The sequence below is a fragment of the Leptonychotes weddellii genome, chromosome 11, assembly GCF_054177405.1.
Source record: "Leptonychotes weddellii isolate Sample4059 chromosome 11, ASM5417740v2, whole genome shotgun sequence".
Taxonomy (NCBI): domain Eukaryota; kingdom Metazoa; phylum Chordata; class Mammalia; order Carnivora; family Phocidae; genus Leptonychotes; species Leptonychotes weddellii.
The window spans coordinates 10,985,647-11,012,456 of NC_138379.1; the positions used below are offsets into that span (position 1 = coordinate 10,985,647).

General features: G+C 52.7%; 1 protein-coding gene across 5 annotated transcripts in view; it reads left to right on the plus strand.

Annotated features, from left to right (window-relative positions):
* The window catches only part of SLC43A3 (solute carrier family 43 member 3), a 43,802-nt gene extending 17,458 nt beyond the window's left edge, over positions 1–26,344 (plus strand). Inside the window, exons 1-13 of one of the 5 annotated variants that reach the window (XM_081798077.1) lie at positions 4,229–4,304; positions 4,907–5,273; positions 5,511–5,640; positions 12,329–12,468; positions 13,866–13,942; positions 14,160–14,252; positions 16,843–16,982; positions 18,267–18,382; positions 19,360–19,533; positions 19,694–19,813; positions 22,990–23,176; positions 23,816–23,939; positions 25,209–26,344. In XM_081798077.1, the coding sequence (XP_081654203.1) occupies positions 5,090–5,273; positions 5,511–5,640; positions 12,329–12,468; positions 13,866–13,942; positions 14,160–14,252; positions 16,843–16,982; positions 18,267–18,382; positions 19,360–19,533; positions 19,694–19,813; positions 22,990–23,176; positions 23,816–23,939; positions 25,209–25,310 (1,587 nt within the window). In that variant the 5' untranslated portion in view covers positions 4,229–4,304; positions 4,907–5,089 and the 3' untranslated portion in view covers positions 25,311–26,344. Of the gene's footprint in view, positions 1–4,228; positions 4,305–4,499; positions 4,767–4,906; positions 5,274–5,510; positions 5,641–12,328; positions 12,469–13,865; positions 13,943–14,159; positions 14,253–16,842; positions 16,983–18,266; positions 18,383–19,337; positions 19,534–19,693; positions 19,814–22,989; positions 23,177–23,815; positions 23,940–25,208 lie in introns of those variants that run through there. The other 4 variants (XM_081798079.1, XM_081798076.1, XM_081798080.1 and 1 more) reach the window with 4 other exon arrangements.
* The last annotated feature ends 466 nt before the right edge of the window (positions 26,345–26,810 follow it).

The window sequence follows — 26,810 nt, forward strand, 5'->3', positions numbered from 1 at the left end:
CCCCCCCCCCCCCCCCCCCCCCCGCTTTGGACAAGGCTGGTCAAGTGGGGGAGGGCACCTGGATGACACTGATCTGCATTTGGGTGCTACCTAGGGATCAGTTCTCTGGGGCAGCGCTTCTGGAACAAATGACCAAGCTCACCCATTATATGATGGTTTTTTTTTCTCATTTATTTCTCTTTTAGGTTAGGAGTACTTTGTAATTCTCCTCAAATCTGACTTCATGATTTCCTCTTTGCTTTTTAGTACTTAAATCATTTCTGGTAACAACAATAGCTGCTATTTGTTAAATTTTATTTATTTTTTTTCAGTCATCTCTACAACCAACATGGGGCTTGAACTCATGACCCTGAGATCAAGAGTTGCAGGCTCTTCCGACCGAGCCAGCCAGGCGCCCCTAGCTGCTATTTATTAATTAGCCAGTGTACTGATTGGGTGATTTCCTTACCTGATCTTTAATCCATACAACAACCTGATTCCAATTTCATAGATGAGGAAACTGAAATCAGAGGAATCGGGAAGACCAGTAAGTGGCCCAGTATCGGTGTGTGGGTTTGGTTTTGTTTTGGCACTGCCTCAAGATGTTTAGTATTTTTCAGGGCGCCTGGGTGGCTCGGTGGGTTGAGCATCTGACTCTTGGTTTCAGCTCAGGTCATGATCTCAGGGGTCGTGGGATCGAGCAGCGAGCACTGAGGGGAGTCTGCCTGAGATTCTCTCTCCCCCTCTCTCTGCCCTCCCCACCGCACGCTCACTCTCTTTAAAATAAATACATAAATCTTAAAAAAATGATTAGTATTTTCCCCCTCAGTTGAAATGAAAGAGAAAATGTTTGCTTACTTTTGTCTTCCAAAATAAGCTCTTGAAACTTCACTCAAGACCCAAGCTGGGAAAACCAAACATTTTGAAATGCGTGAACCCAGATCTTGAAAGGACAAGAAGTTTATGTTTTGTTTTGTTTGTTCATTTGGCATATCAGCAATTAAAACCCTTTGTATGAACGGCTCACAGTGTAACCACATATAAAAACTTAGGAAGGGATGAGGAGCCAGACAGACCATGTGGCTTGAGGAAAGAGCTCAGTGCCGGGGTTGGGGGGTGAGGGGTTGAGGGGGGCTTGCATTGGAAGGTGGCCCAGCTGAAGACTAGCCACTGCTTATGCCCCAGGGGATGGCTTGGTGCAGCTCCTTCGTCCGGCCTTGTTTGGCAAACCATTCTTCCCTGACCTAAATAAATATGCCCCGTTGCCATAAAAACACCCATAGGGTGGAGCCTGGATATCCAGACATGGTCCTGGGAAGGAAAAGCCCCTCAGCACCAGTACTTGGGTGGGAGGCAAGAGATCTAGTTCAGTGCTCCAATGCAGTAATGTCCCATGGCTAGTATCCCAGGACCCCGACTGGCCCTCACCAGCTGGCTGACTGGAACTCTGGCCTCTGAGCGGTCAAGTAGTGTCACCAGCTGGGAACCATGGAAATCAACTGCTGCAGCGGATCGGGGAGGGTGTGGAAGGAGGCAATGTCCGGGTGAGAGATGGTGAGCGTCTGAGCAGGGCAGTGGTCAAGGATAGATAGGAGGTGTATGATGGGGTAGGATCAATAGGACATGATTGATATGGGCCCTGGGCCCAAGTCCAAATGCCTTCACTTAGCTTGGCCGCTCCAGCCTCAAGCACTGCCACTCCCGTGGCCGGTCTCCGCTCTCGCTGGTTCCTGAATGTTCTCCCTGTGTCAAGGCTCCATGCCTCTGAATGTGCCGGGCTGCCTTCTGCTGGGGTTTTGTTGTCTGTCTCCTCAACTCAAGAATGAGATCCTTGAGGGAAGGTGCTGAATCTCTTCTCTCCAAACCTCACCCCGGGCACAAAGCCTAGTTGCACCACGTCTATTTGTTGACGAAAATCAATCAATAAAAAAAACGACGCAGGGTGAAGGGGAAGGAAGGAAGCGAAGAGCAAAGGAATGAAGACATCGGGCGCCCTGTCAGACCTTGTTATAATCACTCCTCTCTCTGATGTTACACATTAATCCTCATCGGAGTGGAGCGAGGCAGGAGAGGGATGAGGGTAGCATCTGCCTCTGCTGGCTGCTGGAACTCGAACCAAATCAAACGGGAACGGTTCAGAGAACATTCTAATAGTCTGTCCCAACAGTTTCAGTAAGTCTGCCGCATGGCTAGAGAGACGCAGTGCCTCCTGCAGACCTTGAGGTGGGTTTTGGGGGTGGGGGTGGGGACGCTGAGAACCACGACAGAGAGAACAAGATACAGGTGGACAAAGGCCCTGGCAACTTGTGCCAAGTCCCGAGCTCCAGTCCTGGATGTACAGACAGCCCGTGAGCTGGGCCTTTCCGACTGCTCTTGCTGATTTACATTCTAAAATCTCTCTCTCTCTTTGCCTTGACTTTTTCTGTTCCTCCCTTGCTACTTCCACACTGACTGATCCCCCAGGTCCTTGGGAGACCAAAATGTAAGCCAGAACAGGAGAGAGGGCTTGAATTAATTTCAGTGTCTTTGTGTCTTGCAGTAAGATGGAAAAATCTTACATCTTAAGGCCTGATTTGTCCCAGGCTACTCTATTTTTTTTTTTAAGATTTTATTTATTTATTTGAGAGAGAGAATGAGACAGAGAGAGAGAGCACGAGATGGGGGAGGGTCAGAGGGAGAAGCAGGCTCGCTCCCCGGGACTCCAGGATCATGACCTGAGCCGAAGGCAGTCGCTTAACCAACTGAGCCACCCAGGCGCCCGCTACTCTATTTTCTTATGGTTTGTTCCCATCAATTCATTTTTTAAAGACAAGATTCGTTTTCTCTAATGTCCGAGTACGAGATGTTAAGACTGGGAGGGTTCAGAGCACAGGTTTGGGAGTCGGGCAGACACTGGCGACTTTGTGGAGTGACCTTGGTCAAATTCCTTTGAAGTCCCCGCTCAAAGCTGCTTCTCTGGCTGTTTTCATATCCGGAAACGGGGGGAATCCAGTACCGTCCGCAGTCAGGGGACTACCTACCATACCTGCAAGGACTTCATAAACTCACCTCGTATTTCTTGACAAATATTGTAATTAAAGTACTGCAGTCCTCATCTTGCAGGTGGGGCAGCCAAAGAGCATGCCTGGGGCTTTGTGAGCAGTGAGTACCTGGGTCCAGGCCCAGAGTGCCCCTTCCCCACGCAGTCAGTCCCTTTGGTGGTCACACTCTCTTTATCCTTGGTGCTTTGGTAGAGATCTGGAAAATACTCTCTGGTTCTGGCCACTCGTGGTTCTAACCTCTTATTTCTTTCTCATCCAAAAGAAGTGCGTGCTTGGAATAGCTTGAGTCCCTGGCCCCAGGGGGAATCCAGAAGGCTGGGCATGGAGGTCTGCAGACTCCATGGAATAGGCAAGAAGCTCTCCCCCAAATTCAGCTTTTAATGGGGGCAATGGCCGCATAGGCCAAGGAAGCTGTCAGCTCACTTGCTCTGGGCTGGAATGATAGCAACACAGCTGGCTCAGCTGCCTTTCTCACGTTGATCACAAGCTCCAATGGGCAATTTATATATGTCTTTGATTAATAAAAAATGGCGCAACGAATGAATACTTAATTAACGCAGTCTAGTGGGTAAAATCTTTCAGAACCTGGGCTGGGGGTGAGGCAGGGAGTAATCATAGGGATCCTTGGGAGTGAAAAGGCAAGGGCACCCCACCAGGGCGGGGGTGGGGCTGGGTTCTGGAAAGCCGTTCAGTCCTGGTACTCGGCTCTCTGATTCTGTGCGAGGGATTTGCTGGCAGCCCTGGGAGCCTGAGATCAGGACCGAGGTTTGAGCTGGTGGGCAAATGGGCAAACATGTATTCTGTGGCCACGCAAGCGGGCAAGGTAAAGCACCTGGAATAGGGTGCGTGTGTGCGTCCGCAGGTAGCCATCTGTGTCCTCCATGTGTGCTGGGTGTTTGTGCTCTTTTCCGTGGGTCTGCCCGTGCGAGCCACAGTTTCGAAACGAATTTGGTTAGGAGAAGGAGGAGAAGCGAAGCGGCCAGGAGGCTGAACGAGGATCAAGAAAGATGCAGAGATGCCAACAGGCGCGGCTGGGGCCGGAGGGAGGTAACGGAGCGAAGATCCCAGGCCTGGGCGGACAAGCGCTCGAGAAATGGTGAGCGGGGCAGAAAGGAAGTGCTAGAGAACCGGGGCGGTGGACCGCCCCCGACGCCGCCCCGCCAGTCAGGGCCCTTCCGGACGGGGCGGGGGGTGAGGGCGGGGCTGGGAGGGGCGGTGAGAAGCGCGAATCCAAAAGGCGCGGGGCGTGGGTGGCGCGGGAGTGCCAGCGAGGAAGCCGGCCGGGTAGGGCTCCGGGGCCGCGAGGCGCGGGGCGGGAGGCCAGTGACCCCCGCGGAGCATGGGCCCGGGGCGGGGGTGGGGGTGGGGGCGGCGCCCGCGGGCCGGATGGGGTGCGCTTGCAGGAGCAGGTGCGCGCGGGGGGGGGCGGGGGGCGGGGCGCGGGCCCCGCGGCGCCCTTTCGGCAGAGGGTCACGGAAGGTCCTGTTGGAGGTGGATATTTTGGGCTTTAGACTGGCCTATGTTGTGACTGACTAGCCCATGTGACCTTGGGCAAGTTGATAACATCCCATGGAGCTTTTATTCTCTTGTCGGTAAACTGAAGAAGACAAGACAGCTAACTTTGCCAGGTTGTTTTGAGCCTGCGAGGAGCTCCGTGAAGTGTCACCACCGCCCCCCACCCCAGTCGCTGCTGTTTCTATTTTTGTGGACAGTCTTCAGAACTGGGCTCGGTTTCTGCATCCCCAGGTGCTGCCATTGTGGGGTAGCGAGGCTTTTTGCAGCTGTTCTAACAGTTGGCCCTTTCTGCACCCCTCCCAGCACGCTTTGTCCACCTCTACCTTTCTTACAAGTCCCCTGTATCAAGCAGCCTCTGCTTTCTTTTACAGGATCCAGAGAATTGCCCACCGCTGTTTCTTGCCCAGGCCCGAAAAAAGCCAGAACCAGAGCCTATTTGAACAGAAGGGCTTGCCAGAGGAATTTTCCAAGTGCCCAAAGGCCAGCCCTTGAAGTGCCTGTGGTCAGCCCCGGAGGCCCTCGCTGAGATTTGGGGATCGGCTCCACCTCAGGCCATGCCAGGCCAGGGTCTGCCCCTTCGAGTGGCCACCCTGCTCACGGGGCTGCTGGAATGCCTTGGCTTTGCAGGAGTCCTCTTCGGCTGGGCATCACTGGTGTTTGTCTTCAAAACAGAGCATTACTTTGAGGAGCTATGTGAACCGGATGTGGGGCCGATGGGCAATGTCACAGGGGAGGCTGGTAAGGGACTCCTCTAGGGAAGCAGAGTGTGGTTCCCAGGCAGTAGGAAGGGGTGGGAGGGATTCTACCCCCACCCCCTCCCCCCCACAGTGCCAACTTTTCTGGGGTCAGAGGTGAGGAGTGTCATCCTCCCCACCAACTCCCCAACCTTGGTCTAGGAGGTGCCTGGGGAGGGAAGTACCAGCCCCTGAGGCTGTCACGTTTCAACTCCCTGAGATCTCCCTTTCTCTCCTCCAGACTGCAAAGCCCAGGATGAGAGGTTCTCACTCATCTTTACCCTGGGGTCCTTCATGAACAACTTCATGACATTCCCCGCCGGCTTCATCTTTGACAGGTTCAAGACCACCGTGGCTCGTCTCATAGCCATGTAAGTCCCAAAGGCCCGGCCTGGGCAGAGATAGGCAAGACGGATTCCTCTAGCAGTAGCCATGCTTGGAGGAGACCCAGTTGGGCAACAGGGCAGCCCTGCCCGGCCCTGGCCCAGCAACTGTCAGAAGCAGCACAGGATCTAGACTCTGTCTAGATCCACCCTCCTCTCTGCACCCCTACTCCCCTTACCTTTGCTTGTTCTTCCTTTGTTCAGTGTGATTGTGTATTCAAATTGAGCTGGAGCCCAGGCCAATTTCCTTTGAGGGCTGGCTTGGTGCCTGGGTTAAAATAGGGGAACTGAAAATTGTCACTCAGGGATCCTACCAGGCCTCACATCCAGGTCCCTTAGGCTTAATTGTCATCTCATCCCCCCGCCCCCGTCATTCCCCAGAGATTTAGTAAGGTCTCCTGGGTATCCCCGATGGTGGGATTTCCTGACCCCCTCACTGGAGCGGAGACAGTGGGGGTTTCATGGAGGGGAAGGGACCTCCTCTTGCTCAGACAGGATGCCATGGTAGCCAGCCAGCTTCAGTGATGAGCAGTGGCCTGCCAAGGCCTTAATAGGACCAAGGGCAGGAGGCTCCTGGCAGATGTATGGAAAATGAGTTATCAGACAGAGGGACTGGAGGGCTGGCTGATAAAGCAAGTTCCTGCTCTGTAAGCCGTTGGGTGTATAATGACTTTATCTCAGTCTGTCCTTGGCTTGGCTCCCGGTCTCCTCTTCTTCCCACCCCTTCCTTTGGCCCCTGCCTCCTCTCCAGCCTTCGTATGTTAGGAAAAACTCGGTCTTCCTTGTGTTTCTCTTTTACTTTCACATACAACACCTCACTTCTGATACATCTGGTCAGCAAATGTGTGGGTTTCTCCCCCACACCAAGCAATTCTTTGATTGTCCTACAATTTAACTCAGTTCTGACACCATCTCGTTGGGGAGAGTGTCACATCCTGCGTGTTGAGGGCTGGGTCCCACAAGACTGCCCCCCACTTCAGATGCCAATTGCAAGTTGGTGGGTCCCCCCCACAGGTTACCCACAACTTCTGTCTGCTTTGGCTGCCAATCACAGTTCCCATGACCTCCTCCCTCTTGGACTGGATTAGTTGCTAGAACAGCTCACAGAACTCAGGGAAACACTTGTGTTTACCAGTTTATTAAAGGATACGATAAAGGATACAGATGAAAGCATACAGGTTTGGAAGCTCTCTGAGCCCCATCCTAGTGGGATTTTATGGAGGCTTCTTCATGTAGGCTTGATCAATTACTAACCATTTCTAGCCCCTCTCCCCTCTCTAGAGAAGTGGGGCAGGGGAGAGGGGCTGCCAAAAAAATCCCAAACTTCTAATCCTAACCAATCCTTGGTCTTTCTGGTGACCAATCCCTATCTGGGAGCTGTCCGGGAACCTACCAGAGTCACCCCACTGGAACAAAAAATGCTCCTTTTGCTGTTATCATGGAGTTTACAAGGGTTTTAGGAGCCCTGTGTCAGGGACTCAGGACAAAGACCAAATATGTATTTCTTTGTGTAAACCACAATATTACAGTGCAGCCCCTGGTCTTCGGACATGGATCCCTTGTAGCAGAAACGATCATGAAGGTCGAAAGACACTGGCAGATTAACAGAAACACACTCAGTCATTAGTAACTATCCAGTCCATCATCATACCATCTGAAAATGTCTCCCTGGGACGCTTATGCTCACAGGCTTCCATTTGATCTTGTCAGGGTCCAAAAGCGGGAGGGGTCTCAGCAATATACCCCTTTACCCTTCAGGCATCTGGTATAATTGAGCGAAGAGACAAGATCCTCTCTTGCACTGAGCGTCTTTTGGAGTATTCACCTAGTACTGGATTTCCCTCCTTGTAGAACCTGCTTATTCATCCTCTTACTCTCTGATTTTCCTTCTCTCCATCGATACCGTAACTCTTCCACCTTTGGAAGGGATGTTGGGTTTGGCCACTGTGCTGGTCTGGAATACTCGTCCAGCAAGTGTCTTCCCTTTCCGGTGGGGCGAGGTTACCCCCGACGCAGAACTAAGTGGGCTCTCTTTCCCACCAGGCAAGATGGCTGCCTTCCCTGTTTGTCCCAATTCTGGCAGACAGAGGGAAGGCTCACAGCCTGCCCCACCGGGCACTTAGGAATCGTAACATAATGGTTAAGAACACAGTTAATTTCCTTGCTTAGGAATCATCTCTGCTTCCAGCCCTGGTAGTGGTAACCCTGGTCCTGTGACCGTAGCATGAGGGGAAGTTCCTCTAACCACAACACTGATGGGGGAACCATTCCCCACTCAGACACCGTGTCCATCCCTCATACACGGTTGGGTGAGAGAGAGAGAGAGAGGCAGCCACTTCACATACAGCCTGTTCGAACATACTAGTCCTCCCATTTTCATGCACCCCTCAAATGCCATAGTGATTTCCATAGGTCTGTGCCCCGTATGGCCAAGTTTCCATTGCCTTCCTCTAGGACCGAATGGCCAGGCCATTGGCCACTGCCTGTGGGTCCGAAAGACCTGAACGTAGGGGCCTTTTCCACGGTAGGTTTCTTTCCTCTCTACTAGGACAGCAGCATGAGGTTCCTTCAGCCCACTGAGCTGATCTGTTTCTACCTTTTTGGATCAGAGTGATGGCCTTCCAAACAGGATGTCGTTGTCCCTTCACCTCGGAACACAGCCAAGTAGCTCTGTGTTGGTCAACTGGGGGCTCTTTATAGGGCACCATCCAAGTGACAGTAGAATCCAGCCACTCCCCACACATTCCAGAGTCAGTCCTTGCGGCGGGGGGGGGGGTTGGGGGCGGGTGGAAGAGGCTCCCTGGTTGTGGTATCTCATCCTTGCAATTCCCCAGGCGACATGATCCTGTCTTACCACTGCTATTTTTAGTATAGAATTCTTCTGGGCATTGCCATCCCCATTAGAGCATTTCTCCGATACCATCCTAGACATTGTGGGTCTTTCATGTTTGAAGATCATTTTTTGTACTTCAGTTATCTGTGTGGATTCAATTAGTGTCTGATAGGAAGATGATAAATGCCCCAGAAATGGAAATTCTCTTGTCCAAGGTCCCAGTAGTTGTTGCTGGGAGGTGACCACAGACTTTTGCCATAAGCCCCAGTGTGGGCTCCCCAGAGGGTCATGGCACAGAGAATTCGTGCCTGACCAGCACTCTGCCTTCTCTCCCACACCGTCTGGGCTCGGGCAGTCTTACTGGCTCCCAGTGCACATGTCCAGTTGACAGGAAGGTTGGATTTAGACACCTCCTGTCCCAGAGCGCTAGCTGGGGAAGCCAGTCACGCGCAGGGTCCAGCCCCATGATCCAGTCACCTAAAGGACTCACAGCCTCTTCTTGGAAGCCTGTTCAGACATACCGGTTCTCCTATAAACATTTACCTTTCTTCCAGTAACCCTGACCTTCCTCCCCGCAACCTCCTTAGGGCTTGGTCAGCAGATGGTTTCTGCCTTCAGGTGGGTAAGGTGTTCCCAGCCAGACGTAGTATCTAGTTGTGAAACATCAGGGAAAGGAGACAGCAACTTCTTTACAGAGAGCATGTTTCAACATTCCAGCTTTCATAAAATTACCGACTCTTATGTTATCATGTGCTCTCAGTCTAACTGAAGCCTGTGGCCCGGCCGACGCTTCCCTTACCAAGGAGCCCTGGAAACTTCTCTACTCCCTTCCCATTTTGGCCACTCCTGTGCAAAAGGCTTCGGGGCCAAGATGAGGGGTAGAGTCAAGGGAGCCTGGTCCTTCTGTCCGTCTGGAACCTGATGAATCTGCTTAACCGTTGCCCCCAGCACTTGCTGGTTGGGTTTCTCATTATGATCTCTCTGTCTTCTGGCTTTTAACGTTTTTCAAACTGGGGACAAACAGATTGGACTTGTTTGCAGGCACTTTAATGCTCGGGGCCGGCAGGGGTCCCTTTGGCCCACTCAGCCTTTGGCAGTGCTGTATTAACATCTTTTTTTTTTTAACCCCAATAACTGTCTGTTTCATTTATCTTACATCTCTATAACCCTCTGGAGATTTCCCCCCAGCAGGGTGAACCCACGACCCTCCTCTGTTTCCTCTTTGTTCCACTCCCATCAATATTTGCTTTATTCCCCTTATTCTTTCTTTCTTTATTTTTTAAAAAGACTTTATTTATGTATTTGACAGAGAGAGACATAGCGAGATCAGGAACACAAGCAGGGGGAGTGGGAGAGGGAGAAGCAGGCTTCCCGCCGAGCAGGGAGCAAGATGCGGGGCTCGATCCCAGGACCCTGGGATCATGACCTGAGCCGAAGGCAGATGCTTAATGACTGAGCCACCCAGGTGCCCCTTCCCTTATTCTTTAATAACCATTTAAAAATGTCTACCCTAAGACCAGTCTCTTGATTCTCCCCTCTGCCTGTCCCCATTCTTTTGTTAATTAACCTAATATATTTATTAGCACCTATAAGACCCAGGAGGGGAAACTGAGCCAGCAAACTCAGTAAGCCTTCCCAAACTGGTTTTTCCCTTTTGCAGCAATGGGTTTTATGGGGTACCCACATGAAAGGGGTCCCCTTCACCACAGCATTTACCATGACCTGGACACAGGTCACCGTAAAGCCACACCCACATGGCTAGCATACAAAGCCTATGGGCTGTTCCATCTGGGATGTTCCCTTTGTACGGGGCATGGGACCTTACAGTGGCCCCTATCTGTGCCCCCAGGGACAGCCTCCTGTGTGTGTGGATCACGCGTGAGCTCTAGGTCCTGCGGCAACCCGGACATGCCCTTCCACTCTGCAGCATTCAAAACCAAAGACACCACAGCCCCCAAATTAGGCACGCTCCCACTCCATCTCAGGGAAGATTCTCTGGGAAGCTGAGGATACTCTTCCACAAAATGTAGCAGCTCCTTTGCATGGCACCATCCCCCCCCAGTTGAGTTTTTTCCTCCTCCCACACTGACGACCTTCTTGGGAGCCAGAGGTCTTAGAGGGACTTTTGGTTGTTCCTGCATCATTTTTCCCTTGGGGGTGATTTCGAGGCTAATGGCCAAAGCTCAGACTTACCCACATCTGACCCTGCTCTAGCACGCAGGGCTGACCCGGCACTCTCTTTTAATTTCATGTTAGCTATTATGGATCACAATAACCGAGCGCTTGTATCTTTCAGCTTTTGCTTATTACTTTGCCCTTCCCGTGCATCCCGTGAACCCACTCCTCGGGAGCTGGGTCCGTTTCTGAATCCCAAATTGGTAACTTCTCCCTTTAGTGACTGATAGCAGGGCACCTGCTGTTCCACGCCATGGGTCACCCCGTGGTCACCCAGGAGCCAGGGGCTCTTCATCCCCTCTCTCTCCTCGAAGCACAAGTTTCTTTGAGCCTGGGCCGTTCTAGGAAATCCCACTTCAACACCAACTCTATTGGAAAATCCTACATACCTCCTTCTGCATTTCTCCTTGACTTTCAACAGAACAATTCACTTCTGACACATCCCGTCATGACGTGTGTGTGTGGAGTCTCCCCAAACCACGCAATTCTGTGACACCAGCTGAGTGTCCTACAATGTAACTCAGTTCTGATACCGTCTCCCTGGAGAGTGCCTCAGATCCTACAGGTTAAGGGCTGGGTCCCATGAGACTGCCCCCCACTTCAGATGCCAATCATAGGGGATAGGTCCCCAGTTTACCCACAACTTCTGTCTGATGTGGCTACAAACCAGAGGTTCCCATGACCTCCTTTCCCTTGGATTGCATTATTTCTAGAACAGCTCACAGAACTCAAGGCAAGATTTACGTATGTTTACCAGTTTATTTAAAGATATGATAAAGGATGCAGATAAATAGCCAGGTGGGGAGATATGTAGGGTGAGGTCTGGGAAGGTCCCAAGCACAAGAACTTTGGTCTGGTGGCGTCTGGGGTGTGTCATCCTCCTGGCATGTGGTTGTATACACCAGCCCAGAAGTTCTCCTTATGTAAGCTTGATCACTTATTTTTTTTTTTTTAAAGATTTTATTTATTTGACAGAGAGAGACACAGCGAGAGAGGGAACACAAGCAGGGGGAGTGGGAGAGGGAGAAGCAGGCTTCCCACAGAGCAGGGAGCCCGATGCGGGGCTCGATCCCAGGACCCTGGGATCATGACCCGAGCTGAAGGCAGACGCTTAATGACTGAGCCACCCAGGCGCCCCAGCTTGATCACTTATTAACCTTTTCCAGCCCCTTTCCCCTTTTTGCAGAAGTGGGCGGGCCCGGCTGAAGATTCCAAGTGTCTAATTATGGCTTGGTCTTTCTGGCGACCAGCTCCCACCAGGAGCCATCCAGGAGCCCACCCAGAGTCACCTGATCAGAACAAAGATGCTCTTAGTGCTCTTACCACTGAAGAATTTACAGGTGTTTTAGGAGCCCTGTGTCGGGCACTGGGGACAGGGACCAAATGTATATTTCCTATTATAAATCAGAACATCACACTTAGGCACTGCTTCTATTATCCCATGCCTTGCAAGATCCCCAAACTGCTAAGAGATCCCCATAAGCTTGGGATTGTGGTCCTGAAATCACAGTGCCCTAGAACTTCTAAATCAGTCCAGTCATTTCCTTTTATAGCAAAGGCTGCTGAGGCACAGAGAAGGACAGTGCCTTACCCAAGGTCACACAGTGAGGAGGAATTAGAACCCAGAAGTTTTGCTTTGTAGACCGGGCACTAATCCCTTTCTCCAAGGGATTGGGCTGTTGGGACCCCATGTGGGAGGACCTTGGCTCTCTCTACTCTGCCCCCTGGACAACACTTTCCATCTCCCGTTGTACGTTTCAGATTTCTCTACACCAGCGCCACGCTCACCATAGCCTTCACCTCTGCAGGTGAGTGCTGTCAGGTGGGCGGGAGGGATGAAGCTCAGGGGCACCTGCTGGGTGGGGCAGGTGCAGAGGGTGATGAGGTCCGCAGGCTTTGAGCTCGAGGGGATCTTTGCGGGGGTTATTGTTGGTCTATGAAACCAGTCTAGTCAACTGAGAAATGCAAAAAATAAGGACAATGGAGGGACTGCTTCAGAGAGAATTTATTCGAAAGATTACGTCCTTCCTCTGGTGTGTGTTAACGTGTTCTCTTCTTAAAAACAAAATGATGGTATGAAGGAGGGTTGTTTTAAAAAATAACCTTGATTTTATTTTTTTAATTTTTTTTAAAGATTTTATTTATTTATTTGACAGAGACACAGCGAGAGAGGGAACACAAGCAGGGGGAGTGGGAGAGGGAGAAGCAGGCCTCCCGCGGAGCAGGGAGCCCGATGATGTGGGACTCGATCCCAGGACACTGGGATCATGACCTGAGCCGAAGGCAGACACTTAACGACTGAGCCACCCAGGCGCCCCAAAAAATAACCTTTATTTAAAAAAAACCCTATAATTTAAAAAAATAATTATTTTTTAACCTTTTTAAATTTTTTTAATACCTACATTTTAAAAAATATCCTTATTTAGTAGGGCAAAAGTTGACAGCCCTATTGTAGTCAGCAGTTTTTGCTTCACATTTTACTGATTGATGGACAGAGAAAACTCCTAAAGTCTGAGAATTTCAGTCTGATTCATTCTCCTCTTCTCGCATTGTGTGGAGGAGAAGACGGGCGGCCGAGAGACGCCTTGCCAAGACTTGGAGTGGGACACGCTCTTTCCCGGTGTCTCGGTCCTGCTGGCCGAGCATGATGCCTGGCACCGAGGAAGCGCTCCGGGTTTAATGGACCAGGGAACCACAGTTCACGGCCGTTCTTGTTCCGCTCTCACAGCACCCCATGAGATGGAAAGAGCCAGGACTGTGATTCCCATTTAACGGATGAGGTGACCGAGTCACAGATCAGAATCCAGCTCCAAGTCCTGCAGTGAATTAGAGGCTGTGCTTGGGGGCCGAATCCAGGCTTCTCTCCCCAACAGTGTCAAGCATGAATGGAGGGGCTGCTTGGGGTTTAATGAACGAAGGGAGCAGTGGCTTCACTTAGAGTCTTGCCTCTGCCTGTGGACAGCCAGGCCTGCCACAGACCGAGGACCACCTTTGGGCCCAGGAGACCTCCGCAGGGTCCCTCGGCAGGGACATTTGGGGGAGCCCTGACCACTATCTTAAGGTCCTCAAAGGATGCTAGCAGGCTGGCTGGAATTGGGGCCCTGCCACCAGGATTGTTGGGAATTTGGAGAAGGTGGGAGCCAGAGTTTGGGGCTCTGTGTTTGGGTTACACTGTGACACCACCCCACCTCTGTCTTTGTTCCAGACTCAGCCCTGCTGCTCTTCCTGGCCATGCCCATGCTCACGGTGGGAGGAATCCTGTTTCTGATCACCAACCTGCAGGTGTGAGCCCGCCCTGACCCCGGGCACCTGGCTGGAGGTCGGGGAGGGTGGAGGGAGGGAGAAGCGCCGTTCTGCGCGGGCTACCTCCAGTGGGGCCGGCTCGAGCCAGGGCGGTAGCTCCCGGGATGGAGGCGGGTGTGGGTATAATGAGGGCCTGGCACGTGCCCCGTGGACGGCAAGAACCAGCTCAGGAAGAAGTGACGCCTCTGTTCTCTAGGTTGGGAACCTCTTTGGCAAACACCGCTCAACCATCATCACCCTCTACAACGGGGCGTTTGACTCCTCCTCGGCAGTCTTCCTTGTCATCAAGGTAAAAAATACCAATGAGCGGGGCGCCTGGGTGGCTCAGATGGTTAAGCGTCTGCCTTCGGCTCAGGTCATGATCCCAGGGTCCTGGGATCGAGTCCCGCGTCGGGCTCCTGGCTCAGCGGGGAGCCTGCTTCTCCCTCTGACCCTCTCCCTTCTCATGCTGTTTCTCTCTCGCTTGCTCTCTAAAAAATAAATAAAATCTAAAAAAAAAAAAAAAAATACCAATGAGCAACCTGTATTGCACGCTTCCATGTGCCAGATGCTTGTCTTGTGAACTTTGCCTGATTTCTTTCCTTCAAGCCTCCTGCAGCCAGTAAACGTGGCACTTGAACTGGAGCCCAGACCTGTCTGGTTCTGGAGCATCCCCTGGTAGTGATTAAGCTCTTTACACCTACCTAGGATTTCTGGGGAGAGGCTGTGATGCACTTGGGTCGGTGTTGGGCAGAGGCTGGGAGCCCCGTGGAGGGGGGTGTTTGCGCCTGTGAGCTTCTGGTTTGGACTAGAAGGTGAGAGGAGGCCAGTGGGAGCAACAGGGGCAGACACAGAGGCCTCTCCAGCTCTCCCAAAGGCTGGTGTTGGGGATCCGGGGGCTGGGCTGTTCCAGTGCTGTTAACGGCCCCCACCTGACCTGACAGTCTTTCCACCTTCTTCGTTGCTAATAATTCTACCTGGGCAGGGAGGTGCCCAGCCCAGAGGATGAATCCTGATTGACCTAAGCCAACGGGGGCAATCCCTCTCCCCCTCGTTAGTGATGGGGAGAGGTGGTCATATTTTCCAGTCCTTGTTAATGAGATGAAGGGTGTGTATCCTGGAAGAGTTTAGGGGACATTCTCCCTCCCTGATGGAAGGTGAGAGCAGAGCTGAAAGGAAGCCTTTCTCCTTGGTCCCCCTGCCCAGTTTTTCTTTCCAAATGTTGTGGTAGGAGGATGTGATAGCTGGAGTTGTGGCAGCCATGCTGTGATTATGAGGCCACCAGCTGGAGGACACGAAGGATGAGTGAGTGGAAGGAATCAGAGAATGCAGGTCCTGCCCAACTTGGGATTTCCCTCCAGGCTTTGTGTTAGGCCAGAGGCAGTGGGTACAGCCCATGGGCTATGGGGGAAGAGAAGAGGATCTCTGGGAGTCACTACGAGACATGAGACTAGCTAGCTTAGTCCCATGAGCACCTTGGCTTAGAGGGCCACCCAGAGGCTGAGCCCCAGGGGCACTTACTCAAGCCTCTTTACCACTGGTACAAGAGCCAGTTTCCTGGTTCTCCCTCCTTCCCCTAGGTGTGCCTTCCTTTCTCTTTTGTCTCCTTAGAATTGGAAGGAGAGAGAGTGTCCGAGTAGGATCTGAGCTCTTAGTTTAATCTGACCTTGCTGCTTCTGACTCTGACCTTGAGCAGTTCATTGCACCTCTCTGGACCTCACTTTGACCCTCTGTAAAAGGAGGAGGTGGGCTAGATCAATGGTTTCCAAACTGGGTGTTGAGGAACCCTGAGGGGTTCTCTGCGGTGTTAGGTCGGTCACCAAGGAGAATGAGGGGGAAGATGACTGAGCCGCTTCCCGCTGATGTGTTTCATAAGTTGAATTTTTTTTTTTTAAAGATTTTATTTATTTATTTGAGACAGAGAGAATGAGAGACAGAGAGCATGAGAGGGAGGAGGGTCAGAGGGAGAAGCAGACGCCCTGCCGAGCAGGGAGCCCGATGCGGGACTCGATCCCGGGACTCCAGGATCATGACCTGAGCCGAAGGCAGTCGCTTAACCAACTGAGCCACCCAGGCGCCCCTCATAAGTTGAATTTTTGTGTGACGTTTTGTTTAAGTAAAAGGACTTTGCTGCTATTAAAAAAAAATAAAACAAAAAAGCAGTGGGCTAGCAGATCTCTGAGAAGCCACTTTAGGAGAGTCTCCAAGGCTGTGGGGATGGGTGACCATGCCCCTCCCCACTGCCCCGCCCCAGCTGTCGAACCGTGGGGTGAGGGTGAGCCTATGTGTGCGTCAGGTGTCCTTGATCAGCCTTCAGGATGGAGGGCAAGAGCCTCTGACAGGCTGGGGTCCCAGCGCCTGCTGCTTACACTGACTCTTCTGTTGGGTAAAACACATAGAACATAAAATTTACTCTCTTATCCATTCTGAAGTCTACAGTTCAGTGACATTAGGTTCATTCATATTGTGCAACCATGACCACCATCCATCTCCAGAAACTCTTTGCAACCTTGCAAAACTGAAACTCCGTGCCAATTAAACAGTGACTTCCTATCCCCCACCCCCCCAGCCCCCCAGGCCCAGCCCCTGGCGAGCACCATTCTCTTTTCTGTGTCTGTGACTTGGATGGCTCTGGGCCCCTCATGTGCGTGGCAGCATGCGGTATTGATCCCTTTGTGACTGGCTGATTTCCCTCAGCATGATGTCCTCAAGTTCACACTGTAGCCTGTGTCAGGGCTTTTTTGGGGTGAATGCTATCCTGTCGTATGTGTATGCCACACAGTTCGTTGGCCCATTTATCTGCCAGTGGACATTTGGTTTGCTTCTACCGTTTGGATGTTGTGAATAATGTGGCCATGAATATGGGTGTCATGCTGACTCTTTTCCTCTTCCTTCTGCAGCTGCTTTATGAACAGGGCGTCAGCCTCAGGGCCTCCTTCATCTTCCTCTCAGTCTGCAGTGCCTGGCATGTAGGGCGCACTTTCCTCCTGATGCCCCGAGGCCACATCCCCTATCCACTGCCCCCCAACTACAGCTACGGGTAAGCACTGTGATCTGGCGACTGTGGGCCTGAGCCCTCCGCCTGACCTGTGGTGGGAAGCCAGGGGTGGGACAGATGTGCTAGCAAGGCAGAGGAGACCTGTCCCAGGACAGCAGGACTGGGCCAGGGTGTATCAGTTAGCTGTTGCTGTGTAACAAACTATTCCCAAACTCAGTGGTCTAAACCATTCAGCATTTATTGTTTTTCATGAGTCTGTGGGTAGCTGGCTAGTTCTGCTGATCAGAGATGGGCCTGGATGGTGTTGCAGGGCTCGCTCAGGCCTCTGGTCATCTGCTAGGCTAGCTGGGGCTGGCTGGGCTGGATGGCCTCACATGGGGTTTGTCTGGCAGTCCTTTGGGGTGACAAAGATGTCTGAGTCATGTGGCTCTCCTCCTCCATCAGGCTAGTTCCAGGGTTCCAAGAAACCGTGCAGACGTGCACAGAGTTTCTCAGAATTGGCCCAGCATCACTTCTGCTGCATTGTCTTGGTGGAAGCAGCTCCTGGGGCCAGCCCAGATACAGGGGCTGGGGACCCCGTCAGGGCTGCCAAGACCCAGTGCAGAGGTTGGAGAACAGGGGAGGTGAAGAAATGTAACCGGTTTTGCAGTCAGCACCTCGGGTGGTGGTGGGGGGGGCATTGATTTGTTGCTCACTTACTATTTGCCCATGCGCCCTCTGATTGCATTGCACAATAATCCTCTCAGATAAATATCCTTATCTCTTTTTTCCAAATGAGAAAAAAGAGGCTCAGAAAGGCTAAGTCTGAGCCATACTTCTATGGTTAGGAGGAGGCAGCACTGGGATTTGAACCCAGGCCTTGCCTGTTCTTCCCACGCTTCCAGTGGTTCCCAAACTTTGCTGCATATTAGAAACACTAGAGATCTTTGAAAAAATATGGAAGCCTGGGGGGTGCCTGGGTGGCTCAGTCGGTTGAGCATCCGACTCTTGATTTGGGCTCAGGTCGTGATCTCGGGGTCGTGAGATCAAGCTCCGTGTCAGGCTCCCCACTCAGCGGGGAGTCTGCTTCTCTCTCCCTCTCCCTCTGCCCCCCCCCCCGCTCTTGCTCTCTCTCTCTCTCTTTAAAGTAAATAAATAAATCTTTAAAACAAATTTGGAAGACTGGATCCCGTGCCCAGGCATTCTCATTTAACTGGTCTGGGCTGTGGCCTGGGTGGGACGGCCGTTGACAGGTGTCTCCAAAGTGCGGTGAACTTCAGGAGCCCCCCGCACTGTTCCCTGCGGCCTGAATCTCAGGCTCAGCTCACAGTCCTTGGGTTGGGCTAGGGGCTTCTGTGTCCGTAGCCTGCACTCCAGGACTGACACCACTGAGGGAGAGAAGAACACAGCGGAGTCTGATAAGGTGGAGATGCAGACCAAGGAGTTCCCTCCAGCAAAGGAAGGTGAGCCCCCGGCTAACCCATCTGCCCCTTGGACCGTGAGCCCCCGGCTAACCCATCTGCCCCTTGGACCCTGACTTCTCCCTGCGGCTGGCCTGGTTCTCTGCTTCTGGAGCTGCCCCGGGGACGCAGCATCAGGAAAGGTCTGTCAGAGGACCTGTAGCGGCTTCTCAACCCCTGCCCCTGCCCCTGCCCGCCTCTTACGGAGGGTCCACAGAGGGGCACGGCTTCTGCGTCTTCTCTTTCTGTCCTTCTTTTCTCTCTCCTCGGCTCCTCGTACCTCCTCCCCGCTCCCTGCCTCCTTTCCCTGCAGCGTCTGTTCTGGGTCTTCGGTTATAAACATCACAAACCACTGCTGGCAAGGTAGAAGCGAGAACAGGATTCTGGGAAGCTCAGAGAACCAAGGGAAACATGAACTTGTCAGGCTCCGGGAAGAGGAGAACCCGGATGCCTCTGGGGACCCCCAGACTAACATCACAGCCGGTCTGCGATAGAACCGGTCAGCCCTGGGTGAGGAACAGGACAGCTAATTCACGGTCCCACCTGGACCATGAGAACTGAGGCAGGGCCCGGCTTCCAGAACAGACTCGGGATCCCGGTACGGAAAGCAGGGGAAGGGACGTGGGGCCGCTGGGACAGTAGCCGGCCGCCCCTCATACTCCCCTCTCCTCGAATGTCTGCGTTCTCTTCTCCTTGTCTTTCTCTTCACCGTCCTGGCCACGAAAGTGCTGGTACAGAAAGTGTCACTGAGTCCAAGCTGTGAAAGACAGACCGGGTTTCAGCAGGACAGAGGAGGACGTGGGCGGGTCACTGAGGGTCGTGGGGCCGGGATAACAAAGCTATAGAGGCGGGACGAGCTGGTTGCAGGCATCTGCAGTCCGGGAGGAAGAGGAGGTGAGTTCACTCCTTAGACGGTCCTGCCCACCCGCTCCCCTCCTTTCTTGTAATTCATGCCCAGGTGCTTCCTTCCTTCCCTGCAGAGACCCTGGAACCAGGGAGGAAGCAGGAGCACCGCTCTTTCTGGCGTTACGCCCTCTCCCAGCGCTTTGCCTGCCACCTGGTGTGGCTGTCTGTCATACAGCTGTGGCATTACCTCTTCATCGGCACCCTCAACTCGCTGCTCACCAACCTGGCCGGCGGGGACAGAGCGCTGGGTGCGTGGTGGGGGCTGGGCGCGGCCCCACCTGGCGGGAGGAAGTCTGAGCAGGGGTGTGGGGAGGAGGGACAGGCAGGCAAGGGCAGGCTGGGAGAGTCCTCTCCTGTAAGGCAGTGCTGGAGATGCTGTACCACCCAGCGCCTCTCTGCCCTCCGCAGTCAGCACCTACACAAATGCCTTCGCCATTACTCAGTTCTTCGGGGTGCTGTGTGCCCCCTGGAACGGCCTGCTCATGGACCGGCTCAAGCAGAAGTACCAGAAGGAAGCCAAAAACACAGGTGAGGCCTGGGCTGCAGAGGGTCGGGGAACCAGGAGGGGAGGCATCTTCATGCATGGCCAGAGCCACCTTCTCTTTTGTTCTTAATCCTTTTCTCCTTGCATCTGTCCATCCATCCATCCATCCATCCATCCACTAGTCGATGAGCGTCTGTTATGTGGCAGCCATAGTTCCAGATTCCACCATGGACTGGGCCAATAGGCCCTCATTCTCAGGCCGTCCTCAGTCTAGAGAATGAAGGGCAAGTAATCAGGTGTCACCATCCATGAAGTCAGCTCACAGGGGGTGATGGGGACGCAAAGAAGGGCACTTAGCCTATTCTGGGTGAGGATGGGCTTGATGTCCCGGAAGGCTTCCTGGAGGAAGTGGCTTCTAAGCCGAGGCCTGAAGGATGAGCAAGAAGAGAGGAGATGAAGAGGAGGGCCCTGGGAGAACAGCCCAGGAATACAGTGGGGTCAAGGTGATGAAGAGCAAGCAAAACCTTGAAGACTCCCCGAAAGGAACTTGAGCTGGCTGGGGCGCCGAGGAGAAGGGGCTGAATGGGGGAGAGGCGGGTGGCTGTGCTTAGGAGCATGGACACGACCCTTGGACGTGCCTGGAGGAACAGAGGGGCGCTGAGTTACCCCCCTTCCCCGGTGCTGCCCCTCCTACCCCTGCTGGGGTATTTTAGGACAAATTGCAGGCATCAGATCATTTCATCTGTAAATACTTCAGTCCGTGTCTCTCACAAATAAAACCATTTTTATTGAAACATCACCCTAATATCGTTATCATTAAACAAAACAGTAATTCCTTAACACCCTCTAACACGCAGTCCTGTCTAGATTTCCCAAAGTGTCTCAAATATGCCTTTTTCTAGTTGGTTTGTTCACATTAGGACGCACACAGGGTCTACGCCATTATTTCGTTGATGGCCTTACTCTTATCTTTTTCAATCTGTGCGTCCCCTCCCCTCCCCCCACGTTTTGTTTTTCTGGTTGTTTATTTGTTGAAGAAACTGGGTCTTTTGTTCTATCAGATTTCCTCCAGATTGGATTTGGCATCTTTTGGTATCACTTAGAAATGTTTTGCTGATTGGGTATTTCCTGTAAACAGGCAGATTGGAGGCTTGAGGAGATGCCGTTGAGTATTTTTTGGCGAGCAGGCTTGGGAGGTGGAGCTGCGGGCTTCCTCTGGCTCCTGGCGGCAGCCCCCCGCCGGTCCCGACTGTCCCTGTTCTCACGATGTTAGGATTGATCGGTGGGTCCAGACATTGTCAGTCTGATCCGCCCAGGACAGAGTTTCCCATCAGCTGCACGGGTAATGATTTTAGTAGCTATGGGTGATCACTGCCGGGATCCATTATTTTATTAGGATTGCAAAATGGAGATTTTCTATTTCTGTCTTTCCTTCTGCTTTTAATTGCTAGAGTTCCTCTAGAAAGAAAAGCTTTCCCTCATTGACTGCTTTGTACCCTGAAATAAGTGCTTGGTTTTTCCTATGTGTACCAGTTTCAGAATAACAACTTGGGTGCCCCAGCAACCTCTAGGGGGGGATGACTTGTCGTTTCTCTTTTATTTAAGTAATTGATTTACTTTTTAATGTCATTTCTCTTTTATTATTATTGTTTTTAAAGATTTATTTATTTATTTTAGAGAGGGGGAGAGTGCGGGAGCGTGGGGCGGGGTGGAGAGAAAGGAGAGAGAGAAAGGGAGAGGTAGAGAATCTCAAGCTTGACCCTGAGATCATGACCTGAGCTGAAACCAAAAGTTGGATGCTTAATTGACTGAGCCACCCAGGCGCCCCTAACGTAGCTTCTGTTTTTTTTTTTTTTTTTAAGATTTTATTTATTTGTCAGAGAGAGAGAGGGAACACAAGCAGGGGGAACAGCAGAGGTAGAGGGAGAAGCAGGCTCCCCGCTGCACAAGGAGCCCGATGCGGGGCTCGATCCCAGAACCCAGGGATCATGACCTGAGCTGAAGGCAGACGCTTAACCATCTGAGCCACCCAGGCGCCCCCGTAGCTTCTGTTTTAAAGCCTCATTTTAAATATATTTGATGGGTTTCAGTCTGGAAGGGATAGAGCATTCACGAACTTGAGCCTTCATGTCAGCTCTTCTCTCTGCCTCTCTTATCTACCCGGTGAACTCCTGTTCACCCTCCAAGGTCCACTTCTGGTTCAACTCTCTCAGGGAAGAGTGAGGAAGAGACAGTCATGATTCTTCTGTATGCTCCAATCAGTCCATCTCTGGCTATCAGGCACTTTACCAATGCAGAATCAGCATCCTTTAACACGCTGCCATCAGATTTAGAGAGTGTCTTATTCTCTAGCACAGTGAGATGTTCGGGGCTGTTTCAGGGGGTGCATTTCCTGCCCCGGGCCTGAAACAGCCGTTTCTCCAAGTAGCCCTGGGTCCCGCTAAGTGGGAAATGGTATTTAAAGACTGCAGTCTGGATGCTCGGCCTTCCAGTTCTCCTGGGTCGTCTGTGCTTTTAGGTCTTGGGTAGAGGTAAGATGTACTGATATTTTAATTCATAATTTATTTTGATTTTACTCTTGATATTATATCTGTGTCTCTTTTCCTCTGAAGATCGTCATTCCTAACAATGCCGTATACTTATAGTGTATATCCGTCTGCCGCGTGCGGCCCTCTATGTACACATATGCATATACAGCATTTTAAAAATGTCGTTTGTGCATAATGCCTGGCTTCACAATATCAATGCTATCAGTAACAATACGACTGATGAGTGCCGCTGCCCCTCCTTCCCCCCCTTCCTCCGTCCGTCCTTCCTTCCCACGCCCTTCCTTCCTTCCAACCATTGATGTGGATGCAGCCTGGCCCGGGTGGCGGCTGTTTGGTCTGTTGCCATCACCCGAGTGCAGCGAGGCTTACCTGGCTGTGGGGTGGAGGGGCCAGAGCACGTGGTCCCTGCTAGGAGGCCACTGTCACAATCCAGGCGTGCGTTGATGGAGACCTACAGCAGGTGGGGGTAGAGAGCGGTGGATGCATTTGAATGGCATTCAGGGGGTGAATGATCAGCGCCGATTGATGGATTGGAGATGAGCGCTGGGAGGGAGCGGTTTCTGCGTGGACGGTGGGTGGACGGTGGCTCCGCCCTTTCTCCCATCTTCGTGCCCTGTCCCCGCCCTCCACCGTGCTCGCCTCCACACAGCCTCTTCTTCCCTTTGGACCAGGGTCCTCGGCCACGACGGTGGCCCTCCGCTCGGCCGTGCCTTCTCTGGCCCTGACGTCTCTGCTGTGCCTGGGCTTCGCCCTCTGTGCCTCGGTGCCCATCCTGCCCCTCCAGTATGTCACTTTCATCCTGCAAGTGATCAGCCGCTCCTTCCTGTACGGGGGCAACGCTGCCTTCCTCACCCTCGCGTAAGTGGGCTTGGGCTGCGTTACCCCACGGGGACGTGTCAGCGCAAAGGGAAGTGTGCTGGAGGTAAAGAAGTCAGGAGGTGAGGATGGACCTGGGGGTGGTCCACTGAGGGAGGCAGGGTCTGGGAGCAGGTGTAGAGGGTGAAGTAGAGCTAGAGGCTGGTGGAAGGGATAGAGCATTCACGAACTTGAGCCTTCATGTCAGCTCTTCTCTCTGCCTCTCTTATCTACCCGGTGAACTCCTATTCACCCTCCAAGGTCCACTTCTGGTTCAACTCTCTCAGGGAAGAGTGAGGAAGAGACAGTCTTCCTTCTTTGTGCCCTCGGCACTCTGTTCTTGCTTCCTTTGCTAGTGTATGCATCATCCAGCATGGAGTGGTCTGTTAATGCGTCTGTCTTTTCCTTGAGACCTCTCCAAGCACAGCCTGTGTCTGGGTCCCCGCACAGTGCCTTCTCTGTGTCCTGTGGCTTGAGTCAAGGTGAAGGGGGGGAAGGTCTGTGTGGGCGTGGGAGGGTGAAGCCAGGCCTAGGACGGGGGACTTGGGAACAAGTGGCTGATGCAGGCCCACCACGGCCAGGTTCCTCCTTGGAGGGAGGGTCCTGGGAGCTCACTGGAACCCCGTTTGTCTCTTTCCCCAGTTTCCCTTCGGAGCACTTTGGGAAGCTCTTTGGGCTGGTGATGGCCTTATCAGCCATTGTATCTCTGCTCCAGTTCCCTATCTTCACCTTCATCAGAGGCCCGCTCCAGAATGACCCGCTCTACGTGAGTACTGGGGGGAGGGGGGCGTGGTCCTGTCCTTAGACCAGCAAGGACATCCAGATTGGGACGCCTCAGTGGGGCCCCAGCAGGGGGTGCCCCAAATCTGCCTGAGATGGTTCCTGCAGGACTGTTTCTGCACATGGGTACATCCTTGGTCTTATTTCTCAAACTGGGGTAGCAGAGTACCCTGCCCTATGGCTGGGGTACCTGAAACCGCAAGACTAACATGGCATGGCTTCCAAGAGAGCCTATATTATTAGAGATTTGGGGAGAAAATTTTTTTTTTTTTAAGATTTTATTTATTTGCGAGCGAGACAATGAGAGACAGAGAGCATGAGAGGGAGGAGGGTCAGAGGGAGAAGCAGACTCCCTGCTGAGCAGGGAGCCTGATGCGGGACTCGATCCCGGGACTCTGGGATCATGACCTGAGCTGAAGGCAGTCGCTTAACCAACTGAGCCACCCAGGCGCCCGAGAAAATATTTTTTATGTGTGGGGAAACACATAGACATATTCTGGAGGAGAATGTAAAATTCTCACAGATTCCAAGTAAAAAGCCAAAACTTTAAAGACATTTCCTGCTTGTGGTGGGTGCAGGCTGAGCCCGGCCCCGGCTCTGGGGCAACAATACGCACGGGTTCCCAACGTTGGTTCGAGGGGCAGGAGCTCTGTGGTCTCACCCCGGCGTCCCCACACCAGAGGGATGCTCGTGGGCCCAGCTCTGAGAGGTGGGAGGTGGGCATGGCTCTCCACCTCTTTGCAGATTGAAGACATAGGTTCGGGGATTTGGGTTCTGTGACTTACATTTCAGAAGCACAAAGCTAAGGAGCAGAAGTCTTTTGACTTTGAATTCAGTATTCTGACCATTGCACAGCTCCCTTAGCCTCATTTAAAAAAAGATCAGCAACGTGTAGAGCAGGAGTTTAAGTCAGTCATTGGGAGAAAAAAACAGGACTGAACTAAAAACCGGGGAGAATTTCTTGCTTGTGGTGTCAGACGACTCCAACCGTATTCAGAAGACGCATGTTCTAGCCACTGTCCCCAACTTCCCCTGTGACCTTGAGCAAGTCATTGAGTGCTCTCGAGACCTCTGTTTCTTCATCTCTGAAATGGGCACACTGTTCCTCCCCTATAACTGAGTAACTGAAGGCTTTCCCCGGGGCACCGTAGGGTCTGAGGAGAACGTAGAGGCCGCACCTGGCCCAATTCTGGCCTCTTTGTTCGTGGGGCCGCTCAGAGTTCTGGACCTCACCTGCCCCATCTCTCTCCCCCAGGTGAACGTGATGCTGGTCCTTGCCACTGTGTTGACGTTCGTCCACCCCATCATGGTGTACTGGGAGTGCCGGCAGGAATGGGGCTCTCGTGCTACCGCCTAGCTCAGAAGCTCTCGCTTTCCAGCCCCAACGATGCTTTGCTAATCTTTCCCCATCTTTGAGGACCCCGCGTCCAGGAGCACTTGGCCTGCGCAGGCTACTGATAAGTAGCCATTACTTTTTCTTTCTTTTTTTGTTTTTAAAAAAAGACATTTAGCTGCTAGCACACGCTTGGATTCGCAAGAGAAGACTATCCGGCGCCACGCTGATTGCTGCCCTGTAGGCCCTGAGCAAAGGCGCACGGAAGTTCTTGGTTTCGGAGCAGGAAGCATATGACTTTGGTAGGCACCTGGCCTCAGGGGAGATGATGTGATGAGGGAGGAAGGGTGCCCCCTACTTCTTCGGACCTCTTTGGCCGTTAAGCCTGTGTGTGCCGAGCCCTTCGCGCCAGGCAAGCCTCCAGATGAAGAATGAGCTGGTCATGACCTTGGCCGTCGCGCTCGGCACTTAGAGGTGGCTCCCTCCGCGCTTTACCGTGGGCATCATATAAAACATTTCTCTGGGGAATAATCTTAGAGAAAAATAAAACCTCTCTGCCGAAGGCAACTCCTCGTGCGGCTTTCTAGGCTTTGGGCTGCTATGTGCGCGTGCACGGGCGCGTGCGTGCTCGTGCGTCCCTGAGGGCGCTGCAGCCTGGGGGAGCGGCCGCAGGAGTGGAGTGGGGGAATCTGGCTGCAGCTCCCTGGATCCGGAGGTGGAGCTAGAGCCCTCAGACCCCGATCCACTCCCCTGGTCCCGGGGCCAGGGGCTCGAGACCACGCCCCTCCCTCCATTCCTTCCTGTGCCTCCTCTTCCTCCCCCCGCCCCCACTCCCACTCCCCAACCCCAGCTGAGAGCCCTGCGTGGGAGCAGAAGGCCCCTGGGAGTCTCAGCGCTGCCGCTCAGCAGGTGGGCTGGTCCTGTAACCCCTGTGAATCACAGTTTCCTCACCTGCAAGGTGTAGTTCATCATTTCTGGCCCTGAGAGCGGTTGTGAGAATCTAAAGTAATTGCTGCTAAAAATAAATAAAAATAAAAAAATGAAGTAATTGCTGCTTAGCACCTGGTGGGAGTACATGAGCGTTTGTTCCTTTACTACTTGTGACCGGAAAGGAGAGGGGTAGCAAGGAGGGAGAAGGTGACAGGCTGTGAGGGAGAGAGGGTAGGTGGGCGAGGTGGGAGAATTTGGAACACATTAGCTGTATTATTCCACCTAGCCGGGAGAGGCCGGTGACGGGGAGGGGCTGGCCAGCAGATTGATTGGTTGGTTGGTTCATTCATTCATTCATTCATTCAACAAATGTTTATTGAGCTGCTGTCGTGCATCAGGCCCTGTCCTAGGTGCTGGGGGTACAAAGATGTACGGGAGTCTGAAGCCAGCTCTGCTGTGAACCGCAGAAGGATCACTTCCAGGGGCCAGGGAACCTGGGTCTGAAGACAGACACCGGAGTGTTAACGGATGATGGCTTTTATCTTGTTATCTCGCTCAAAGCTTTCGGTGGCTTCCTGCCCACAGGACACAGCT